Genomic DNA, 20,805 nt, shown 5'->3' with positions numbered 1-20,805 from the left:
AGAGGATATACCGCCAGCAGCTTTGATTTTCTCATTCAGCTTTCCCTGTTTTCCTCGCCGAGGTGATTTGCCCGTTTGTTTTCTCCCTCCTCAATCGTGATCAGTATTTTGTTGTGCACACCTGCTTTTTTGCTGTTTGTTTTGAGCGTGGGAGCCAAGCATCAACTCGGTAATATCACTTAAGTGTGCCAGGAGAGGACAGCGTTGGCATCTATCCATGCGCGCTCCACACCGGGCTATTTATCATGGAACTGTGACCCTAGTCGATGTACTCCACATGCTGCTTTCCCCACCTATACTTTCTCCAAGTGTTTTCATGTGAGGACGGGGTATTTTGAGGATATCCTGGGGTTAAAATGCTCTGAATGTCGGGGCATTTTGCCGGCTGTCAGTGACGCAACATCTCACACAGACTGCATGAGAAATACATGCGTAGAAGGGCGTGAACTTACAGACACCAACCTCCTTCCCGTTAACAAAGCACCTCCTTATCTTTAAAGCCAGTTTATCCCGTTTTCAACCCCATACCTTTCATTAATCTAAACTCATTCCGGGGTACGTAATGGATCTCAAAGCGGACTCGGAGGACATGGACTACAAGGAGCCGGCTCCCATTGAAGTTTTCGCCAGCAGGTCCACGCTGCATGGCATCTCGCACATGTTCACTTATGAGCGGATGTATATCAAGCGCAGCCTGTGGATTTTGTTTTTCCTGAGCTCCGTAGGCGTGCTGGTGATGGTGTGTTTGGACCGCGTGCAGTTCTACTTCCAGTACCCCCATGTCACCAAGCTGGACGAGGTGGCGGCTCCGTGGATGGTGTTCCCCTCCGTCACCTTCTGCAACCTCAACTCCTTCCGCTTCAGCCGGGTGACACGTAACGACCTGTACCACGCCGGGGAGCTCCTTGCCTTGCTCAACGGCAGGTGCGTGTGGTTCCGATGTAATTTACCTGTGCCTTAAGGTCCAACTGTAGCCTATAGTATGCTCTACCTGTTGGTAAACATGATGTCTGAGGCAAGCAGATATTTCCTGATTTGATTTCCTGTCATTAAGTAACCCACTTTACCTATAACAGTTTCTTGTAAGCTATATGTAGGTTTAAACAAACCAGTATTCAGCACACACACTCCCACACAGACACACTGGCTGCTTCAGTGATAAGGTTTTGCCTCAGGGAAACCTATATCCGAGGATATAGTTGTTGATTCAGGATTTGATTGTGTCCACTGAACACCATGAGATAACAGTCATACGATTGAACATTTGGCTGAAACAGTACATTATTATTATTATTATTATTAAAAGTTATTCTACTGCAGTTATCACAGAACTGAACCATTCTTTACACCAATAAAATTAATTTGGAGCCATAAAATCACAAAATCTCCGAAACCACTGGCTAAATACTGCAATTCCCTCTTAAGGAGAATACTACTGATGCCTTACTGGTATCTTGTAGATTAAAACAGCTGGCCCAGCTGTTTAAATCTTCAAGATACGAGTGAACTTTGAACTTCTTTGAAACTTCAGCTTGGTTTTTAGTAGCCTCTAGGAAATGTTTTACTTATGATCTATCTCTGAATTGTTTCAGTTGAAATCTTGTGCCGAGCATTGTTTTAACACCTGTCTCACTGGCTGTCACAAGGAGATGTCCAAACAACATGGACAATGCTGTCAGTGAATATGAACTTGATTGAGATTACCTAGAGGTAATTGAGAAACAAAAGGTAGCCATGAAAGGATTTTCTAAAAAGTGAGGAAAAGGCTCAGCATTATAGTTTATTGTATAATGTAGTGACAAAGCAACAGATCATGTCAGATGAAATCCACAATGCACATAAGCCCCTTTATTTATGAAACTGTATGGTACAACATGAAATGAACCCCTAACTTCAATCTGTTGAAATATGTTGATTCTGTATTTGATTGTTTTGTTTTTTTTAAATGAAAAAGAGCACATTTTTTTATTACAGTTCATGTGATTCCCCCGGGTAACAGATAATGGATGAGTTGTTTCCAAGTTGTTAATATAAAATGATGAAGGGGAAAACATCGCCAGTGCAATTCCTTGCCTCATCATTTTACAGTTCATGTAGTACGAATATCTCAATATTGGATAAGTAGACAAGTAGATTTTTAAATCCCCTGCTGACAAAATGTGGACAGATGAGTGTGATTTACAACTGCTTCTCCTCCCTTTACACAAGCTCACCGTTGACAGCTGAAACTTTACATTTCTTCACTTTTTTATTTTCTGCGCCACCCATGTTATTCCAATCACATTTATACGTAGCATACAGATGAAAGTCCTTTTTGCTGTATTCAATTAAATTCACACAAGCATAAACACAGGTTACTGCAAAAATATAGCATCTGCTACATACACAGACACGTCTAAATACCAACTTGAACACATTAGTCAGTGTATTTTCAGCCTATTGATCCACACAGCTCTGCAGCCAAAGGCACATTTGAAGAGTACTTCTGTGGTACATGCTAGAATGACATAAATCCAATTCTCTGTTTTCATACTGTTGCTCTGTGACCTCTCTATATATGCATCTATATTACAGGAAAGCAATATATTCAATTGCTCAGGGCTGTAGTGCTAGTGCCTTGTATCGTATAGATTTCAACCAGTGTGCCTACATCCTATGTGGATTTGTTTCTCCGTGTTTGTACTTTACAGCTGTGATGGAAGACCATTATAACATCAGCATAGGCTTCCACCTCTTTTATTTATCAGTACAGGTTTAGGCAGAGTTGCTGTAAGAAGTGAGATGCATCTGACCTTAAGAAAAAAAAGAAGATAAAAACACAGGAAACAGGAAATTAAAGCAGTTGCACTTTCTCCAAGTGACTTTGGAATGAGCTGACTTTAGATGGAGAGGGGGGACCGCAAGCAGAGGCAATTAACATGTGTCTCATAAGCTGTGTGATGAATAAGTCTTTATCCTTGTGTAATTAGTGCTGTTTGTTAAGCCACAGAGTTGTCCTGCTGATTAACACTCACATATCTCTCTCTCTGTTTCTTGCCCTCACTGTTCCATGTGGCCCTTGGGGAAGATGTCCCCATACTTTTTGCCCACTCAGTGATCGGTACTTTATAGGATGTTCTGTTGACAAGGCACGCTTTGGGTCACAGAGATACAAAAAAAGTACTGTGTGATAAGGACTTTAGTAGAAAAAATAATTGGTACAAAAAACTTGAATCTAACTAAGTTCTTTGGGTTTCCTGTATACACTGCTTTTGAATTAAACATTGATTGGGTGGGGAACATGTCAGTGGTAAGCTTCTTGATATTGGGCAACATGCTGTGGGTTTTGTATGAAAATAGCAAAAAGAAAAACAAAGGCTAATGCAGCTGTGAGTCTGTGTGCATCTCTGTCTCGGGAGGAAGCTGTAGGCAGTATCCATCCTTTCAGTGATGCCAGGATGTCTTAGACGCTAGGAAGTTTATAGCTGAGCTACCAGTAACTTCACCATAGCTTACTCCAGACTAACCGACTCTGTGTCATTGTGTTCTTACAGGTTGAAGTCACACTCAGCAGTGCAGAAAATTACAAAGAAATCGCTCAATTCTATTTGTATTTTGTCGCTAGGGCAATTATATGATAATTAACAAATGAAAGGTCATTTTGGAAAAAAGTGTAGGGTATGTGGTGTATGCTGCCAAAAAGTGTTGGATCAGTTCATGAGAATCAGAGAAGCGAGTCTTCTGCTTACACAGTTCTCAATCTTTAACGTGTTTCCCGAGCCTGCAAACATGCTCTAAATTCACATGAGCATAAGCTTGATATCTTTGACCCGTCTCAGCAAGATCAGAGGCCCTAATCAGGATTTTACTGGTGTAAAAAGTGCTTGGGAGAGGACATGAGGAGGCCAGATCATCATACTAAAAATTAAAAAAACAAAGACTTTCTTCTAAAGCTGTTCCTTTCCTCTTTTTTCAAATGTTGGTTCATTTGCATTTATATTGTGATTGGTTATCAGAGAGAAGATTACGATTGCGGGTGGGCAAATTAGTGTTAGGTCCAGGTTTTTAAAAGATAAAATGTGATCCATCACTGCAAAGCATTGTATGTTATTACTGCATTTTGCTTCCTTGGTTTGTTTGTCAGATTGCTTATCAATAAAAAATAGATTTGTTCGGGTTCGCTTTACTTTTCGGTGGCCCTAATTTGCATTTCTATGATCTCGTCCAAAGTGACAAAATAGCGGTGTCACAGGTGCACTGTCATTAAGATGTGATTATCAAAACCCTTCCAGGAATCATTGCAGTTATTCATTTTCAAGGACAGTGCACAAACAATCTCATCCTCTGTGGTGTATGAGTTAAATTAGCACTAATTGGATAATTACTTGTGATAATATCAAGATGTGTTCATTGTGGTGTCACATGGCCTGTGGTATCAACACCAGCATGATACAATGGGAGTATAAACTGTTATGAAGGTAGATGTTTTTCTAAGTTGTTGTCTTGTTTTGTTTTTACTGAAAGTTTGAAGTACAGTTTAGTGGCCACAGTCTGACTGTCAAAGTTCACTCTGAAAATCAGTAGTTGCTAGTATTTACTCACTCCTCTGAGGGAAGTGGCAAAGTGATACAGATGCTCCTTCATTCGTTTTAGTCCTCGCAAGAAAATTAAAGTGCTTGTGGCCCATAATCCAATTTAGTCACCCCCGCCCCTAGGAAGTGAGTTTGCTGTGATTGCTTTAGGGAGCAGTGGCAGGGCAATATTAAAAATCTACCCTTATTATTGTGATTGTATGCGCTTCATCTAAAGCCTCCTGACTCGGGGATCTGAGCACAGCGTCTTAAGTGCTCTCCTGGCAGCTTTACGTTGCTTATAAGACAGAGACTTGGGATACAATTCAATTAAGTTCAGAATATACCACAACAGGCTGTTTCTTCTTATCAGAACAAAGAATGACAGTGTAGTGATGTAATCCCAGTGTGGGACAGAACACTGAAGTAGTTTGTAGCTGTGCGTACTGTTGATATAAGACACCACTTTTTTTAATCGTGGCTGTGCCATTTCCAGGGTTACCAAACATAATCATTCCTTTCACTGGTATTATCTACTTGATTAATTGTGTCTCAAGGTTCAGTTTACAGGATGAAGATTCATGTATTGCAAGAAATTGAATATAATATTGTATATTATGTATATTAAGTATATTTTCTGCAGTGTATAATCAGCTGGCGGTGAGAGTCTTTGTTTTCATCACCATTTAGAACGAGCCTTTTATATCTACATACAGAGCATGTCTACCATGTTGCACCGCCATGTTTCTACAGTGGCCCACAATGAACAAACCAAACACTACCTCTCGATGGGGCAACTCACATCGACCATCGTAGTTCTCCTACATGCATGGGCAGGAGAAGTTTCATTTGGTAACAATCTGTAACCTCATTCCAGCAGTGAGGTTATTGCCACTAAATCTTACATGCTGGTACTTTAACTCTACTTTAAGTACAATTACTATTTCATCTTTTGATCTATCTATCTGATTTAAATTAGAGTTAGTGAGAGTAACAATGATAACATTATGGAAACTGCAGACAGAATACATCATAATCTGTAAATATTTTAAAAAAAGGTATATCCTAAAAAACAACGTAGAGTATGTATAAGAAGAGTAATCCTTCTTAGTCATCACTTATGACCCCCTTTAAGTGTCTGTATCTGCAGAGACCCTGCCATCTCCCTGTATTTTCCCTTTTCTCTTATTTTGCTGTGTAAGTGGCGTTTATAGGTATCAGCAAACAGCCTTTGGGCCCCACATGGGTATCTGACCCCCAGCCAATAACAGCGCATAGGGTAAACAGTAAGGCAATCTTGATTCAGGTATGTAGGTAATCTCATTTCTGAAGGACAGAGAAACCCCAACATGAATCCCATGTAACATGTAACATAAGTAGATTAAGTAAGATAAGTGAAGAAAAACAAAATGAAAAACACACTAAAAACTAATAGCAAAAATAATTAACATAATTTAAGAAAGAGAAAGACAACAAAAAATAAATAAATAAAGGGGGGGGGTGTCTCTCTCCTTCCAGCACTAGGAAGTGTCCTCAGCATCGTCAGGAATAACAGTGATTCTATTGCTAATAAAAGCCAGCAGTGGGTCCCAGGTTTTATGGAATGCTTCCAAAGATCCCCTCTGTGAAAACCTTAACCTCTCCAACCGAGAGCGAGCAGGGTGGTAAAGGCTGTGTAGTAATCGGCAGATTTTTAGATGGTGGAAGCCCAAGAAGAGCAGTCAGGGGATTTGGTTACAAATTTGTGTTAAGAGTCTGTTTGAGGGTTTGAAATATATCGGACCAAAATTTAGCAAGCTTTGAGCATGTCCAGAACATGTTTGTGTGGTCGGCTGGGGACTGCTTACAATGGTTACAAGCATCACCGTGACAAGGGTGTATCTTAGCCAATTTAGCGTTGGTGAAATGGGCTCTATGAAGTTTATTTGTCCGACATAGATGCAAAGGACGCAAAAACCTCTTCGTCATACAGGTCCTTAAGGGTTTTGAGGCTCTTATTCGACCATATGTGGAATGCAGGGTCAGTGCAGGAAGGGAGAAACGCATGATTATTCAAAACTAAGGCAAGGACTGAGGCCCTTTGCAGGCCATACTGCTTCCTGAACTGGTTCCAAATTTCAATGGCATTAACAACAACCGGATTGGATGAGACCTTGGGGGCAGTTATGGGGAGCTGTGAGCAAAACGCAGAGTGCAAAAAGCAGGAGGAATATGTTATCTTAGTATGAGCCCATGGTGAGCAGGTGTCTGCAACTTCACTGCGGAGCCAAAATAAAAGTTGATTAATGTTGCAAGCCCAGAAGTAGTGGCGGAAATTAGGGAGTGCTAGTCCCCCTTCCGGTTTATGGAGTTAAAGTATATGTTTTTTGATACGGCTGGTTTATTTTGCCACATAAAGGTGTTAAGTTGTTGGTCGAGGTTCGTGAAGAATGATTCGTTAAGGCAAATTGGGAGGTGTTGAAAAAGGTACAGAAACTTTGGTAAAATGACCATCTTAATAAGATTAACCCAGCCTGCAAGGGACAGTAGGATGGTCATCGGCATATAAGGCTCGATGGCTATGTTGAACAACAAGGGTGAGAGCGGGCAGCCCTGCCAAGTCCCACGGCTGAGAGGGAAACATGCTGAAAGGACATTTTTAGTGTTTACAGATGCAGAGAGGGTTACATACAGAAGGTTAACCCAAGAAATAAAATTAGAATTAAAGCCAAATTTCTCCAAAATATGAAATAGGAAGCCCCACCAGTCACAGACGGGGTTATGGTGAGTCGTTTGGTTGTTCCTAATAGCCCCGTTAACATATTAACCTGGATGTAGTATTGAGTTGTGAGGGTAGGGAATTTTCTCTTAAAGTATTAATTGACTCTGGGGCTGACACTAATATTATTGACTCTGAATTTGTGAAGTCTAATGCTATCCCTTTGAACCAGCTCAAGACTCCATTAATGGTTAATAGTCTCAGTGGGAGCAAACTCGCTCAGATCTCCACGGAGACTTTGCCTTTAACCATGTCTCTTGCTGGTAACCACTCGGAGTCAATTGCCTTCCACATTATGCCTTCAACTAATGCTCCCTTAGTTCTTGGTCTCCCCTGGCTTATCACTTACAACCCGGTTATTGACTGGTAAATGGGTAGGGTTGTGAGTTGGAGCAGAAATTGCCATTCTTCTTGTCTTCGTTCAGCTCCTCCTAGATGTCGTAGTACCCCCAGTTCCTCACTACCTGATCCTCCTGACTTGTCTTCCGTGCCTCCTGTGTATCATGATATCGGCGAGGTATTTAGTATGGCTAAGGCGGCATGGATCCATGCAACCGTCTTCTCCTAGCTAGACCTCCGCAACGCATATCATCTTGTGAGGGTGAGGGAGGGGGACGAGTGGAAGACAGCCTTCAACACTCCACCCGGACACTTTGAATATCTTGTCATGCCGTTCGCTTTAACTAACTAGTGAACGACGTACTTCGTGAAATGCTTAATCGCTCTGTCTTCGTGTACCTGGACAACATCCTGATCTTTTCCAAGGACTTGAACGAGCATGTGGTGGACATTTGTCAGGTTCTCCAGCGTCTCCAGGAGAATTGTCTTTTTGTTAAAGATGAAAAATGCGAGTTCCATGTCTCCTCCGTGACATTTTTGGGGTATATTGTGAAGAGTGGACAAGTTAGGGCTGACCCTACGAAGGTCACCGCGGTGACCGAATGGCCGACAGCCACCTCCAGGAAGCAACTACAGCCATTTTTGGGATTCGCTAACTTCTACCGTCGGTTCATCCGTAACTACAGCCAGGTAGTTTCACCGATGACAAGGTTGACGTCCCCCTCTACTCCTTTTGACTGGTCTCCTGCCGCCAACAACGCCTTTCTGACTCTCAAGGAGCGTTTCTCATCCGCTCCCGTGCTAGTCCAACCTGATACTGCCCTTAAGTTCATTGTCGAGGTAGATGCCTCGGGTCTGTGAGTAGGGGCGGTTCTGCTGAGAGGAACTACGACGTTGGGAACTGGGAGCTACTAGCGGTTAAGCTAGCGTTAGAGGAGTGGCGACATTGGTTAGAGGGGGAAGAAGTTCCATTCGTGGTCTGGACTGACCGCCAAGAGACTTAATTCCCTTCAAGCCCGGTGGGCTTGGGCGTTTTAACTTTACTCTGACTTACATTCCTGGCAGTAAAAACATCAAGCCAGATGCCCTTTCTCGGCAGTTTGGACCAGCCGAGGAGGGAGAGTCCAGTGTGGATAACATCGTTCCCTCAGCTTGTGTGATGGCAGCATTAACCTGGGAGATCAAGTCCATCGTCAGACAGGCTCAACGCACCAACCCCGACCCTGGTGGTCTGTTTGTTCCTACCGGCGTTCGCTCCCAGGTGCTCCAGTGGGGACATTCTTCTCGTCTCTCCTGTCATCCCGGAATCACCAGGACCCTATCCCTTCTTCGTCGTCACTTCCGGTGGAAGACCATGGGTACGGATACTCGGGAGTTTGTCCTGGCCTGCACCATCTGCGCTCGGGGAAAGACTTCTCATCGCCCCCCCAGCAGATCTTCTCCGCCCTCTCCCGACCATGGTCCCATGTTGCCTTGGATTTTGTTACTGGACTTCCTGTTTTTCAAGGTAACGACACTATTGTCACCATTGTAGACTGTTTTTCTAAGATGGTTCACTGTGTCCCGCTTCCTAAGCTGCCGTCCGCTATGGAGACGGCACAGATCTTGTTGGGCCATGTCTTTTGCATCCACGGAATACCAGCGGACATGGTTTCTGACCGTGGGCCCCAATTCACCTCTCGGGTCTGGAAAGCTTTCTGCCAGGCTTTGGGAGCTAAGGTTAGCTTATCGTCGGGGTTCCATCTCCAGTCTAATGGACAAACGGAGAGGGCTAACCAGGACCTTGAGACCGTCCTTCGCTGCATCTGTGCCCGCAATCCCTCGTCGTGGTCATCGCAACTTTCCTGGGTGGAGTACTCCCACAACTCCTGCCTTCCACATTATGCCTCAACTAATGCTCCCGTAGTTCTTGTTCTCCCCTGGCTTATCAATCACAACAAGGGTTGTGAGTTGGAGCAGCAATTGCCATTCTTCTTGTCTTCGTTCAGCTCCTCCGGATTGGCATTCCTTTTCTCGTTTGTGGATATCACGCTCCCCGTCGCTAAGTATATCTAATCGTGTTTGTTTTCTGTTTCTCCATAGTTTCCTGTGTTCCTGTTTCCTCGTCCGTCTCGCTGATCTTCCGTCATCTCCTCGTTCCTGTTTTTCCCTCAACCGTCTCGTTATTTGTATTACCTGTTTTCCCTGTAGTGTTTTGCGTTTTGTTTGTAGTTGTAATTAAATATTTGTTTGTACTTTTATTCCGTATCCGTGTCTGCATTGGGTCCACTCTTTTTTTTTTGTGTGTTATCTCTGTACCGTTCTTGACAGAGACCAGTCTATAGCTGCCTAATGAAGTAGGGCCCCTGTCTTTCTTCAGGAGCAATGAAATGGAAACATTCTCACAAGCATAGTCTTGATCACTTAATGCACCTCCAACAGAGGGATGGGTCTACTGAGCTCCCTAGCGATATTTATATCAATCTGAGGGTACGTTAAGGGGTTGGGAGTCGCTGCAGTAATTGGGCTGCATTCAGAAGTATTTAATGCGGTGTAAAAATCATCAGAAAAAGCTTTCTTGATCATCACTGGATTGGAATTGTGCTCAAAAAAGTTTAGTTTGGATTGTCGCAGCTTTCTCTCCACTACGTGCGTCATTAAGAGTTTGTGTTCCGAATGTAGTAGTAGCCATTTCTTATATAGAGGGGGAGAGGGAGAGGTGGAGTAAGTTTCATCAAGTTTTACCAGTTCCTCTACAATTTCCACCAGCCTAGCCCGTTCAGCCCTTCTCATTTGAGAAATATAAGATATCACTTGTCCTCGAACAGTGGCTTTAAGCACTTCCCACAGAGTATCTCTGCTGACATCAGGGGTGTCATTAAACTCTATGTAAGAGCAGATTTGAGTCGCAACAAAATCTTTAAACTTACTATTCAACAGTAAGTATGAGCTGAACCTCCATGGTGACCGTGGAATTGTATCTTGTTGAAAACTAATGTCAACTGTGGTAGGAGCGTGGTCAGAAGTGACTATTGGGTGATATTCACATGCATTCACGCAGTCGAGGAGGTTGTTATCGAGTAAGAAGAAATCAATTCGGGAGAATGTGTTGTGTACATGGGGGAAAAAAGGAGAAAGCTTTCTCATGGGGGTTTCTAAACCTCCAGGGATCAGAAATTACCAACTGTGATGCTTATGTTTTTACTGTGTGTGCTGATTTGGATAGCGTAACCTATGTAGGAGAAGATCTGTCAAGCGTCACATCCTGCACCAGGTTGAAGTCTCCGCCTATGATAATGCGATGACTGTCAAGGTTTGGGATTTTGGCGAATAGCCTTGTAAAAAAACTGTTCATCGTCCCAGGTGGGCACATAAACCAAAACTAAGACCACTGGTGTGTTCTTGAGTGTGCCTGAAACAATGACATAGTGGCCGTCAGTATCTAGGATTACATTTGTTGACTCAAACAGGACCCTTTTATGAATGATGATAGCTGCCACACTAACTCTATCTGTTAATTTTGAGTGGAAGTCTTTTTCTGAAATTGTTTATAAAAAAGGAGGGGCATCTTATTATCAGGGACAATGAGGAATTTTGATTGTGTTTGTTGCAGGTAAACAACATTATAGCTGCAGTGAAATATATTACATTCCTTGTAATTTGGTTGGGACACGACAAGTTGAAAGTGCATTGGCAGTAGAATGTTAAGTCAGTGCCCACAAAAGAAATAATGTAATATTTCATTTTTTATTCATGGATCAACTTAAGTTATTCATATCATCAAGGGACAAAATCTTGTTCATGACTACCGACAAAGCTTGACCTTGTGGAATTAAAAAATCCATTATGATTTACCATCAATTATGGTTGGAAATAGTGCCCATATCCATGAGAAATACTTCTGCTGTCACCGTCCACAAAGTCATTCACAGATTTATTATCACGGGAGATGGGTATGCCTTTGTCTCTCTCTTTCTCTCATGGTTTCATATTCTAATTCTGCATTCTCCAGCTTAAGCTTGTTCATGTTTGCAAATGCTTGCTATTATTAAGATGACTGTTGCTCTCTCACTTAAATTCAGGACTTCATATGAAAGCCCCTTACCTCACTATTTTGCAGTACTCTAATATCGATGAAATAGAATGAATGACTACCTTGTTGCTCAGTTAATTGGAAAAACATTATGCAGTCTTTTACAGTGCTATTCACTCTGATAGACTCTGTGTTCTAACTAATTATTCTCATAAGTGTCTGTCAGTACTGCCTAATCTTAGCACTCCATAAATTGGATGCTTGTACAAATGATGGCCCATTGCTCAGCAGGGGTCATCAACGGGCCGTCTTTTCTCCAAGCAGGGCAACACCAGTTAATTGAGGTTAATTTATATCTCTGAATGGCTGCGAGCAGGTGCTGGAGGTTGATGATTTTAGTCAAGCAGATGCACATCATAAATGACTTGTTGTTGTTGTTGTTGTTGTTGTTTTTTTTTGTTTTTTTGAGTATGGCTATTGTAGATGAGTTTCAGTTTGGTATGTGTTGATATAAAATAATCATACTTTGTTATGTGTTTGTGTGGATGAGCGATATATATATAGTCAGTGTGTGTGCTTACCTACATGACAAACCTGATTACGTTTTTTCCGTTCAAACAAATGCAGCAGATGCTATGTGAAGTTTTTCGAGATGCTAAATAGTCTCTGAACGCTTTTCCAGAGGAAGCATCTGAATTGCATTATATACACTGTTATGCTTAGTACGTGAAAAGGCTTTACTACCACAGTTAATCCTAATTATTTGGCAGAATGATTAACATGATCACGTGGAAGGATGGCTGACATGGCCCAGCTCTCTGCCAGTTTCAGACAACATGTGGATAATATTGTGAAGTTAGAGCTTGCTGCTGCAGGTCTGTCGGAGAAGGTGTGCACATACTGTATGTACCTTTTGTTCACTTAGCCGGCAAATATGGTTTTTTTGCTGCTTCTTTATTGATTTTTTACATGTAAATCCCAATTGTCCTGCCAAAGGGGCTTGTCTGCTTGCGAAACTCCTTAAATGCACTAAAATGGAAATGTTGTGTCTTCCTCTATTGTCTATGGGAATTCCTTGAAGCCATACTCTTTCATGGGTAGTTCAAAATTTTGTGTTTTAAAGAAAATTAATCATTACAGTTGTTGTACTTTTTGATGTCAACTCTGCTGTTTGCCATTTGCAGTATATCTGAGTATTCTTTTGAAGTAAGCCATTTAAATTTTCCTCACTATTCATACAGCAAGATATCATGCTATGCAATGTGCTTTTGAGATGACATTTGTTTCTTTGAGAAAGGTAGGACAAATCCTCACATGAAATCCTAATGCTGTTTGGTTTTATGTCAAAATTCAGTAAATAGACAGGGTGCTTTATTATTGCATCAGTGTGTACTCATGAATAGAATAGAATAAAATAGAATAGAACGGAATAGAACATTCATCTTCAACCACTTGTCCCTGCTGGAGCCGATCCCAGCTTACATCGGGCGGAAATACTTCATTGATTCCAAGCTGGCAAATTGCAGTGAAGGAATGTATATCCACATTAACTAAATCCAGAAACTTCTTGTGCAGGTATGAAATCCGGGACCCTCACCTGGTGGAGGAAAATGTCATGCAGGTCCTAAAGGAGAGGGCCGACTTTGACAACTACAAGCCCCGCCCCTTCAACATGCGTGAATTCTATGACCGAACGGGCCATGACATCAAGGACATGCTCCTCTCCTGCCTCTACCGGGGCATGGAGTGCAGTGCTGAAAACTTCAAAGTGGTAAGTCAGGCATGTCAATAGTTAAATATCCTCTGCAGGGCCAGCTGAGGCCTGCCAAGGCGAAGGTCAACTGAGCATGTTGGTAATACAAGGTCAGTGTTATAAAGTGTATTGTCACATCTATGAAATATGATCTCAGTTGAGCAAACATAGTTGATGTTTGTATTTGATAAATTACATGGCAGAATTCATAAGGTATTTGGAAAATTGCCTCAGTTCAATCTGTGGGGCTCCATCACCCCAGATCCTTTCGCTTCACCCTCAGAATGGGACTGAGAACCATTTTGAACACTTGCCACAGAGTGTACATCTTACTATATTGATACACACCATGTACACATGCCCTGCATGCTGGCCTTAGTGTGCTAGTTTACAATCTTTGAAAGGTTGAGAAATGCTTTCATAAAAGGGGGACACTTGCTGGACCCTGGCTCAGTGCCATAACTGTTGCTTTATGAGTTAGGAGTTAAAAAATCGGTCACTGTGGGAGAATTTGTAGAGTGTTTGTTTTTCTCATCTATTGGATGGTTAGAGAATTCCAGTTATTACCTGGAACCTGTGTGACCTCTGTATCTATTATACAGTGTCCAGCAGATGGTCTTTACCATGTCCTCATAGTGTACCTATGATTAGTCAGCTACTGTACATTTCTTAATGTCTGCCTAATACAACTGCCACAACACCTGTTTATAATTATAGGCACTATATTGACTAAATATGTAGGTAACACGCTCACATTAATGTTGTGTTAATGTAATGTCTGTTTTGCTGTCAACAGAAAATTTACAAGCAATGACTTTGAAAAATCTTTGTCTTTCATTTGATTGATGTTTGACTTTGTTCATCATCTAAATTTGTCCGTCTGTGGTTTGATACTGTAAAAAGCATACAGTGTGTTTATCAGAGTTTGTTTGCTGCTTAAACGGCTGCTTACTGCTGTTGGACATTCGATTGATAAGTGCAGTGACTCTCAACCATACAGTACATGTTTGTCATACAGTACAATACAAACTTTTCAGATATTTTAGTTTTTCCTTTATCATCTGAATTTTCTTAATGGCTCCTAGTGAGTAAGTAAGGCAGCAATTACTGTAATAACGACATTAGAGAGGGGGGACAAATTTCTGCAATGTAAAGCCCTTAACTTAACTTAGCCCTAATTATTTATTTTAATTAATACAGATAAAAAAACAACCTAAAACATTAAGATGAACAAAATAGAACCCCAACTCATAAAAATTAGTTGTTTTAGACTGTGGTTTAAAAAAATAGGTGATTAGGAGTCACAAAATAATAACAAAAATAATTCCTAAAATAAAATCCCCCCAAAAAAAACAAATCCTAGAAAGAAGAGATGGCATTTATTGTATTTTGTACATAACAAGGCTCAACAGGAAAAAAATGGGGTCACAATAAAATGTCACACATTGCAACCAGTGGCAGCCTGCTGTGTGAGAGCGAGCTTCCAGACGGAGCTACTACCCAGCAGATGCTCATGCCAGAGCAGGTGGCGAGTGATCATGACACTATTGATAAGGCTGATGTCTCTTGCGAATCCTGTGATAATTGCAGCCTAATACACATTTGTATATGTCTCATAAAGAGTCCAGCTGCCAAAGATCACTGAATATCTCATCTTTAGTGCATTTATTATGAAATACTCAATGTTTGTTTCTTAGAAAGTTCTACTTTTTGCTGTTGTAAATCAGTGCTGCTCATCTGCACACCATTTAGTGGTGTGTTCACCCTCTATTTCCTGTTACTTGTAAAGGCAGTTATCCCCCACCACTAGGGCTGTCACGATACTAGAATTTCAAAGTTGATACAGAAAAATAATCGATACTTGATACCATGAAGAGAAAATTACAGAAAAATAAAGGCAGAATTTTTAAAATAAAGATTAGAGCAATACAAACATTATAACAACACTTTAAAAAAACTTGTCTGGCGTAGTGAAAATAAGAAAGAAAATACATAACTGTAGGGTGTGTATAAATATGACAAATAGTTTCAAGCTCTCGTCTTTGTTTTATTGTGTTGTATAGCCCAGGGATTTCTGTGTACATTAAATTATTCCATTAAGGAGGTTAAACGTTGGATCAGTTGGTGAATAAGTTGTTGGTCCACATGTTTCTGTAAAAGGGGATCTGACCATGCTAATCTATTCAGCTACAGTCCTGTTTATCTTCTGTATTTCTGGTGACTTGGCACCATATTATGGTTGCTTATTAAATAGTATTGGTTGCTACTGTTTCTGTCTCATTGCTAGTTGAGTTTTCGGACACACATAATTGTGTCATCCTGTTTAATGAATGTCTCTAACCGATAGCCGCTTGTTTACATCCTTAGCATTTCCCTGGTTGTTAGACTCTTATACTAAATAGTTCCAAACAGCACTTTTGCTTTGTTGATTATCTACTTAAACGGGAAGCGAAGCAGCAACGCTAACTGCGTTCAGTTTTTCTAACGTGCCCTGAATTGCCCCCCGGGGACAAATAAAGTTTTTTGAATTGAATTGAATTGAATTGAATTGAATTTGAATTGAATTGAATTGAAGTTATGAACCAGCATTCATGTGCTCAGAGAGACGAGCTGTAGCTTCTGTCTGCCGAGTTGCTGGGTGACGTTACACAGAGGCTGAACTGTTGACGGCAAAATTATTGATACTTATATTTTTTATCGATTATTTTCCGAGTATCGATTTTTTTGACAACCCTCCCCACCACAGCCTTCTACCGTGTTGATAGAATGTCTTGATACCCTTTTGAAATCGTCACTTTTTTGTTTTACACCCTGAAATGATAATACTTTTTTTTTTAATTACAGTGTGATTTACACATTTTGCCTCACAACATTCAAGTGAAAAAGTTTTTTTTTTTTTTAATTTCTGAAAATAAATAAAAAATGTAAAACTAGAATAGCAGGGTTAGAAAAGTGATCAGCTCCTATTTTTAATACTATGTGGAGGCACCTTTTGCTTTAATTACAGGCATCAGTCTATTTGGATTTGTCTCTAACAGCTTTGCGCACCTAGATTGGGAAATATTTCCCCATTCTCCCTTCAGAACTGTTGAAGTTCAGTCAAATTCTGTGGTTAGCGATGATGGACTGCACTCTTCAAGTCCATCCACAGATGTTCTGTAGGATTTAGGTCAGGGCTCTGACTAGGCTTAATGCTGGAAGGTGAACCACCTGCCCATTTTCAAGAGTCTATCAGAGGGCTGCATGTTTTGCTCAAGAATTTGGGTGTACAGTATCCATTTTCCTTTCAATCCTGACCAACTGCCCAGTACCAGCTGAAGAGAAACAAGCCCACAACATAAAGCTGCCACCACCATGCTTCACTGTAGGTATGGTGTGGTTTGGGTGGTGTGCTGCGTTTGGTTTCTGCCAAACATAGCGCTTGTAGTTCAGCCTAAAAAGTTACAATTTGTCCTCATCTGACCATATAACGTTTTGCCACATGGCATCAGTATCTTCAATATATATATATTTTTTTTACGAGACTACGCATGACATTATCACAGAAGAGGCTTCTTTCTTGCCACCCTTCCATACATGTAGAACTTGTGAAATTGTTGTCATATGCACAGATCAACCAACCTCTGCCATTTAGACTTGGAACTGCTTCGAGGGCTCTGTCCTGGCTCTGTCATCCAGTTTGGAGGGGCGGCCTGATCTAGGCAAGGTCCGGGTGATGCCATTTGCCTTCCTCTTCTGAACAATACTCAGAGGGATAGTTAAAGCCTTTGAAAGCTTTTTATATCCTTCTCCTAACTTGTTTCTATCTACAACTTTATCTCGTAGCTCTTTTGAAAGTATCTTTCCAACCATGGTGAATTATTTGTGTTACCATGCACTCCTAGGAGAGGAATCCACAAGGAAAAGCTGATTTTATTCTGAAGTAAAATTAAAAACACCACAGTTGATGTCAGGTGGAATCCAATTAACTTGGTGTGTAATCTGCAAGGTGCTCGGATATACCTGAGAATGTTTATAATGGTTATTGTAACGGGACTCATCACTTTTCCAACCCTGCTATTCTAGTTTTTAATTTTTTATTGATTTTCTGAAATTTTGGAAAAAAAATCATTTAAAAATAAAAATAAAAATATGTAAATAATGCATTTAAAAAAAAATGTATCATCATTTCAGGCTGTAAAACAAAAAAGTGACTATTTCAAAAGGATATCATGACTTTCTATAGGCACTGTATGACATAAAGTGGAGGATGAGACATTTTCACAGAGCTGACCTTCATAATCCTAAAATAAATTAAAGGTGAGTTTCAGACCAGTGCGCCAGTTTGACAAATAAAATGCATGTCAGTAGGCAGAGACTGTGTCTGGCCCTCTGTCTCACTTTTACACCCTGTGTCCTTCAGTGCCCCCCCACCCCCAAACACACACACGTATCTTGTAAAACCATGTACTACAGCAGTGGAATACAACCCGGCCCACATGATGTGGCTCCTCTAATGTGCTGATGTGACCAAATTTGTGCTTATGACAGATGGTGCTTTGCAGGACTGTATTAGTACAGTAGTGGACCTGGATACAACAGCTCAGCAGAGAGCACAAATGGTGTGGAAAAAAACCTCAGTGCCATTTAAAAAAAATATGCTTGTTTGCCCCCAGCCTCGGCAGCGTGCCTCGATAGCTACTCCCTGGCTCAGGAAAATAGCCAGAAGCAAATGCCTCCACTACTTATGGCATCAGGGAGTCCAGTTGCATCTCACCATTTTATCAGTCCTCTGATAAATATTGAAAAATAAATCCAATTCACAGCGATGGAAAAACTTAATGTAGATAGTCTTACGTGTTGAGAATCTGCTATAAAATACTCTCTATGTGTCCTGATGATCAATGGACTTGGTTGGCAGGTATTGATTTCACATTGTTTCAGGTTCACGTTCAGGTGTTGAGTCGTTACTGGTCCCAATACACAGTGGGACACAGTGCTTTATAACCAATTTTTAGTCATTACTGTTTTTTATTTTTTTTTATTTTTACTGACGTTTTACAAATTAGAAACTCCCTTGATCTCTGACCCCCTCAATTGCACTCTTTGTGTCCCTGCCTCCTCTTTCTCCTTGGAAAGACTTTTACTAATTAGGAATGCAGAAGGGTTAGGTAAGAAAAATTACCCTCAATTAATATTACTAGGTGGCCTACAGCATCTGAACCGTAGCTGCTGGAGATAATAAGAAAACAGTAAAAAGTGAGTGAAATACAAAGACCATAATTAGTTGTTTTTTTATGACCTTCTGTTTAATTAAAGAGACATACATTGGCATGGAGAAATCAGAAATGTACAGAATCAGTTTATGAAGAAAATTATTGGGTACAGTTTTTCTTGGTGCATCTCCAAGGAACCTTCCGCAGTGTTGATAGGTGATTGATGTTACAACATCTAAGTTATTCCATTTTAAACACTTCAAGACACCCACGTCTGACTTCAATCACCGCAGAAAACTCCGACAAACTTATAACTTTGCAAGACTCAAAACTGATGCTAAGGGGGTTGGCGAGAGATATATGGCACATAAGAGAGAGAATAAGAACAAGAGAAAGAGGAACAGATAGAGGCTCAGGTAAAAACAAGTTCCTTGGGATGAAACTGAACACGGTGGTCAAGTGCTGCAGAGACGCAGAAAGACACAGCAGCTGCCACAGCAGTAACAGGAATAGGCAATGCTATCAGTAGACGCACTGTATCTGCCTTTTCCAGCTGCCCAATTGTTTGCCCAAACACAATGAAATATGGCAGCCCAACACGTCTCTCTTCTCTATTTGTACAGTATATTGATTGTTAAAAACAAAATGTCCGCTTCTTTCCAACTGCATGGAAGGAAATGAAAAATATTTTAGGTTATAGTGATATTAAGACAAAATCTCAGGCTTTCTTGAACAAATTTGGAAAATTGTCAAAATTACACTGATTTTCTCCATGACCACTTGGTTCACTTGTTGTCATGCCATTTCCCTGTACAGATCATGCACTCCAGTACTTTCTTCAATAATTATTTTTTCTTTGTTAACAGCATAATTTGGTCTCTTTTATGCACAACGATAAAGAGTTGCAAGCCAAGTAAGAAAAGCAGCAACCTTGGGAGATTTGAAGACATCCTCTGATACATTCTCTAAGTGTCAAAGTGCAATTTAGTAATTTAGTTGAAATGTTATGCAGTTGACATTTTAATACCTTTAAAATTAATACAATTGACACGGCTTTAATTGATCCAACTGACTTTGAACTAGAGGTATTATAACCTAAAATTACATCACTGTTTTTTATTTTTTGCGGTGACGGTAGTATATCACAGTATTACAAAATTAAAAGGGATACTCCAGTCAGAAATGTTTTCCATATAGCCAGGGGACATATCTTAAGAAATGGTACTGTGTACAAATAGCTTTTTGTGTGTTGTCCGTGTAAAAGATCTGAGAACTTTAACCCTCTCATGTTGTGGTTTTGTGGTCGCCTTAAAATGTCTTGTACAGTGTTTGGTTGCACCTCGCTAATAAAGCTAATGTTAGCGAGCTAGCACTCGTGTTAGCTGGTAATTTAAGGGAAACTGCTGATTTTCAACTGACTCTGTGTCACTGTCACAAACAGCGCAAGCAACGAGAGCTCCCTACTCATGCGCCTACAAACAAACCCACTGGCAGCCAGATGCCAAACTCAAGGTTTCAAAACAGTAGTCCACAAACCTGTAGGCAATGTTGCAGAGGCTACCATCCATCTCTTACATGTATATGGACACAGGTGACAGAACCGGTACACTGCCAATCCCTACTTTGAACACACATGAAAATTATTGCAAGACTTCAATAGTGTCTGCACCAATCTCTTTATAGTAAATCTATAAATAGCTAGAGACAACAAAACACACAAAAGATCCCTGATACCCCAACCCACCCCACCCAACTTTATGTAACCCAGACTCTTTCGTAATTACCTTGATGATTTTATTGAGGTATTGGCCCCATTTCAGCGGTGCATTGACCCTAAGAGTTGAGTCTTGGTTGTCCAGAGAAGTGTTGCTAATGAGATGTAATCAATAGAGAAAGCCTTTCAGAGACACCTGCCCATGGATCACATTTCACAACACTATTTAAATCAATCTATAGGATTAGTTGGGATTTTTTCTTGAAAATAATACACTCTAAACATTTGTAAGTAAAAATGAATTATTGCTTGCTGTAATAATTAATCTACCCAATCCATATGAAGTGTTCCCTTAGACATGTAATGGGGTTGCTTTCTTTCTCTTAAGTCTGAATCTGCCTCATTTCGTGTTTGCATGGACTGCATTTCATTGCTGAACCGTGGTGGGAGGTTACTGGAAGTCCTCATCTGATTTCTTAGCTCT

The 20,805-nt window shown here is 40.7% G+C and overlaps 1 protein-coding gene across 1 annotated transcript in view; it reads left to right on the top strand.

Moving 5' to 3' along the window:
* Positions 1-562: 562 nt before the first annotated feature.
* asic1b (acid-sensing (proton-gated) ion channel 1b) overlaps positions 563-20,805 on the top strand; it is a gene marked incomplete at its 5' end in the record, with an annotated part of 186,028 nt that continues 165,785 nt past the window's right edge. The window contains 2 exons of the mRNA XM_083939717.1: positions 563-924; positions 13,235-13,430. Of these exons, the coding sequence (XP_083795843.1) occupies positions 563-924; positions 13,235-13,430 (558 nt within the window). The remainder of the gene's footprint in view (positions 925-13,234; positions 13,431-20,805) is intronic.

The sequence above is a fragment of the Echiichthys vipera genome (assembly GCF_963691815.1).
Source record: "Echiichthys vipera genome assembly, chromosome: X".
NCBI classification, from domain to species: domain Eukaryota; kingdom Metazoa; phylum Chordata; class Actinopteri; order Perciformes; family Trachinidae; genus Echiichthys; species Echiichthys vipera.
This window is presented reverse-complemented; position numbering and strand designations above follow the sequence as displayed.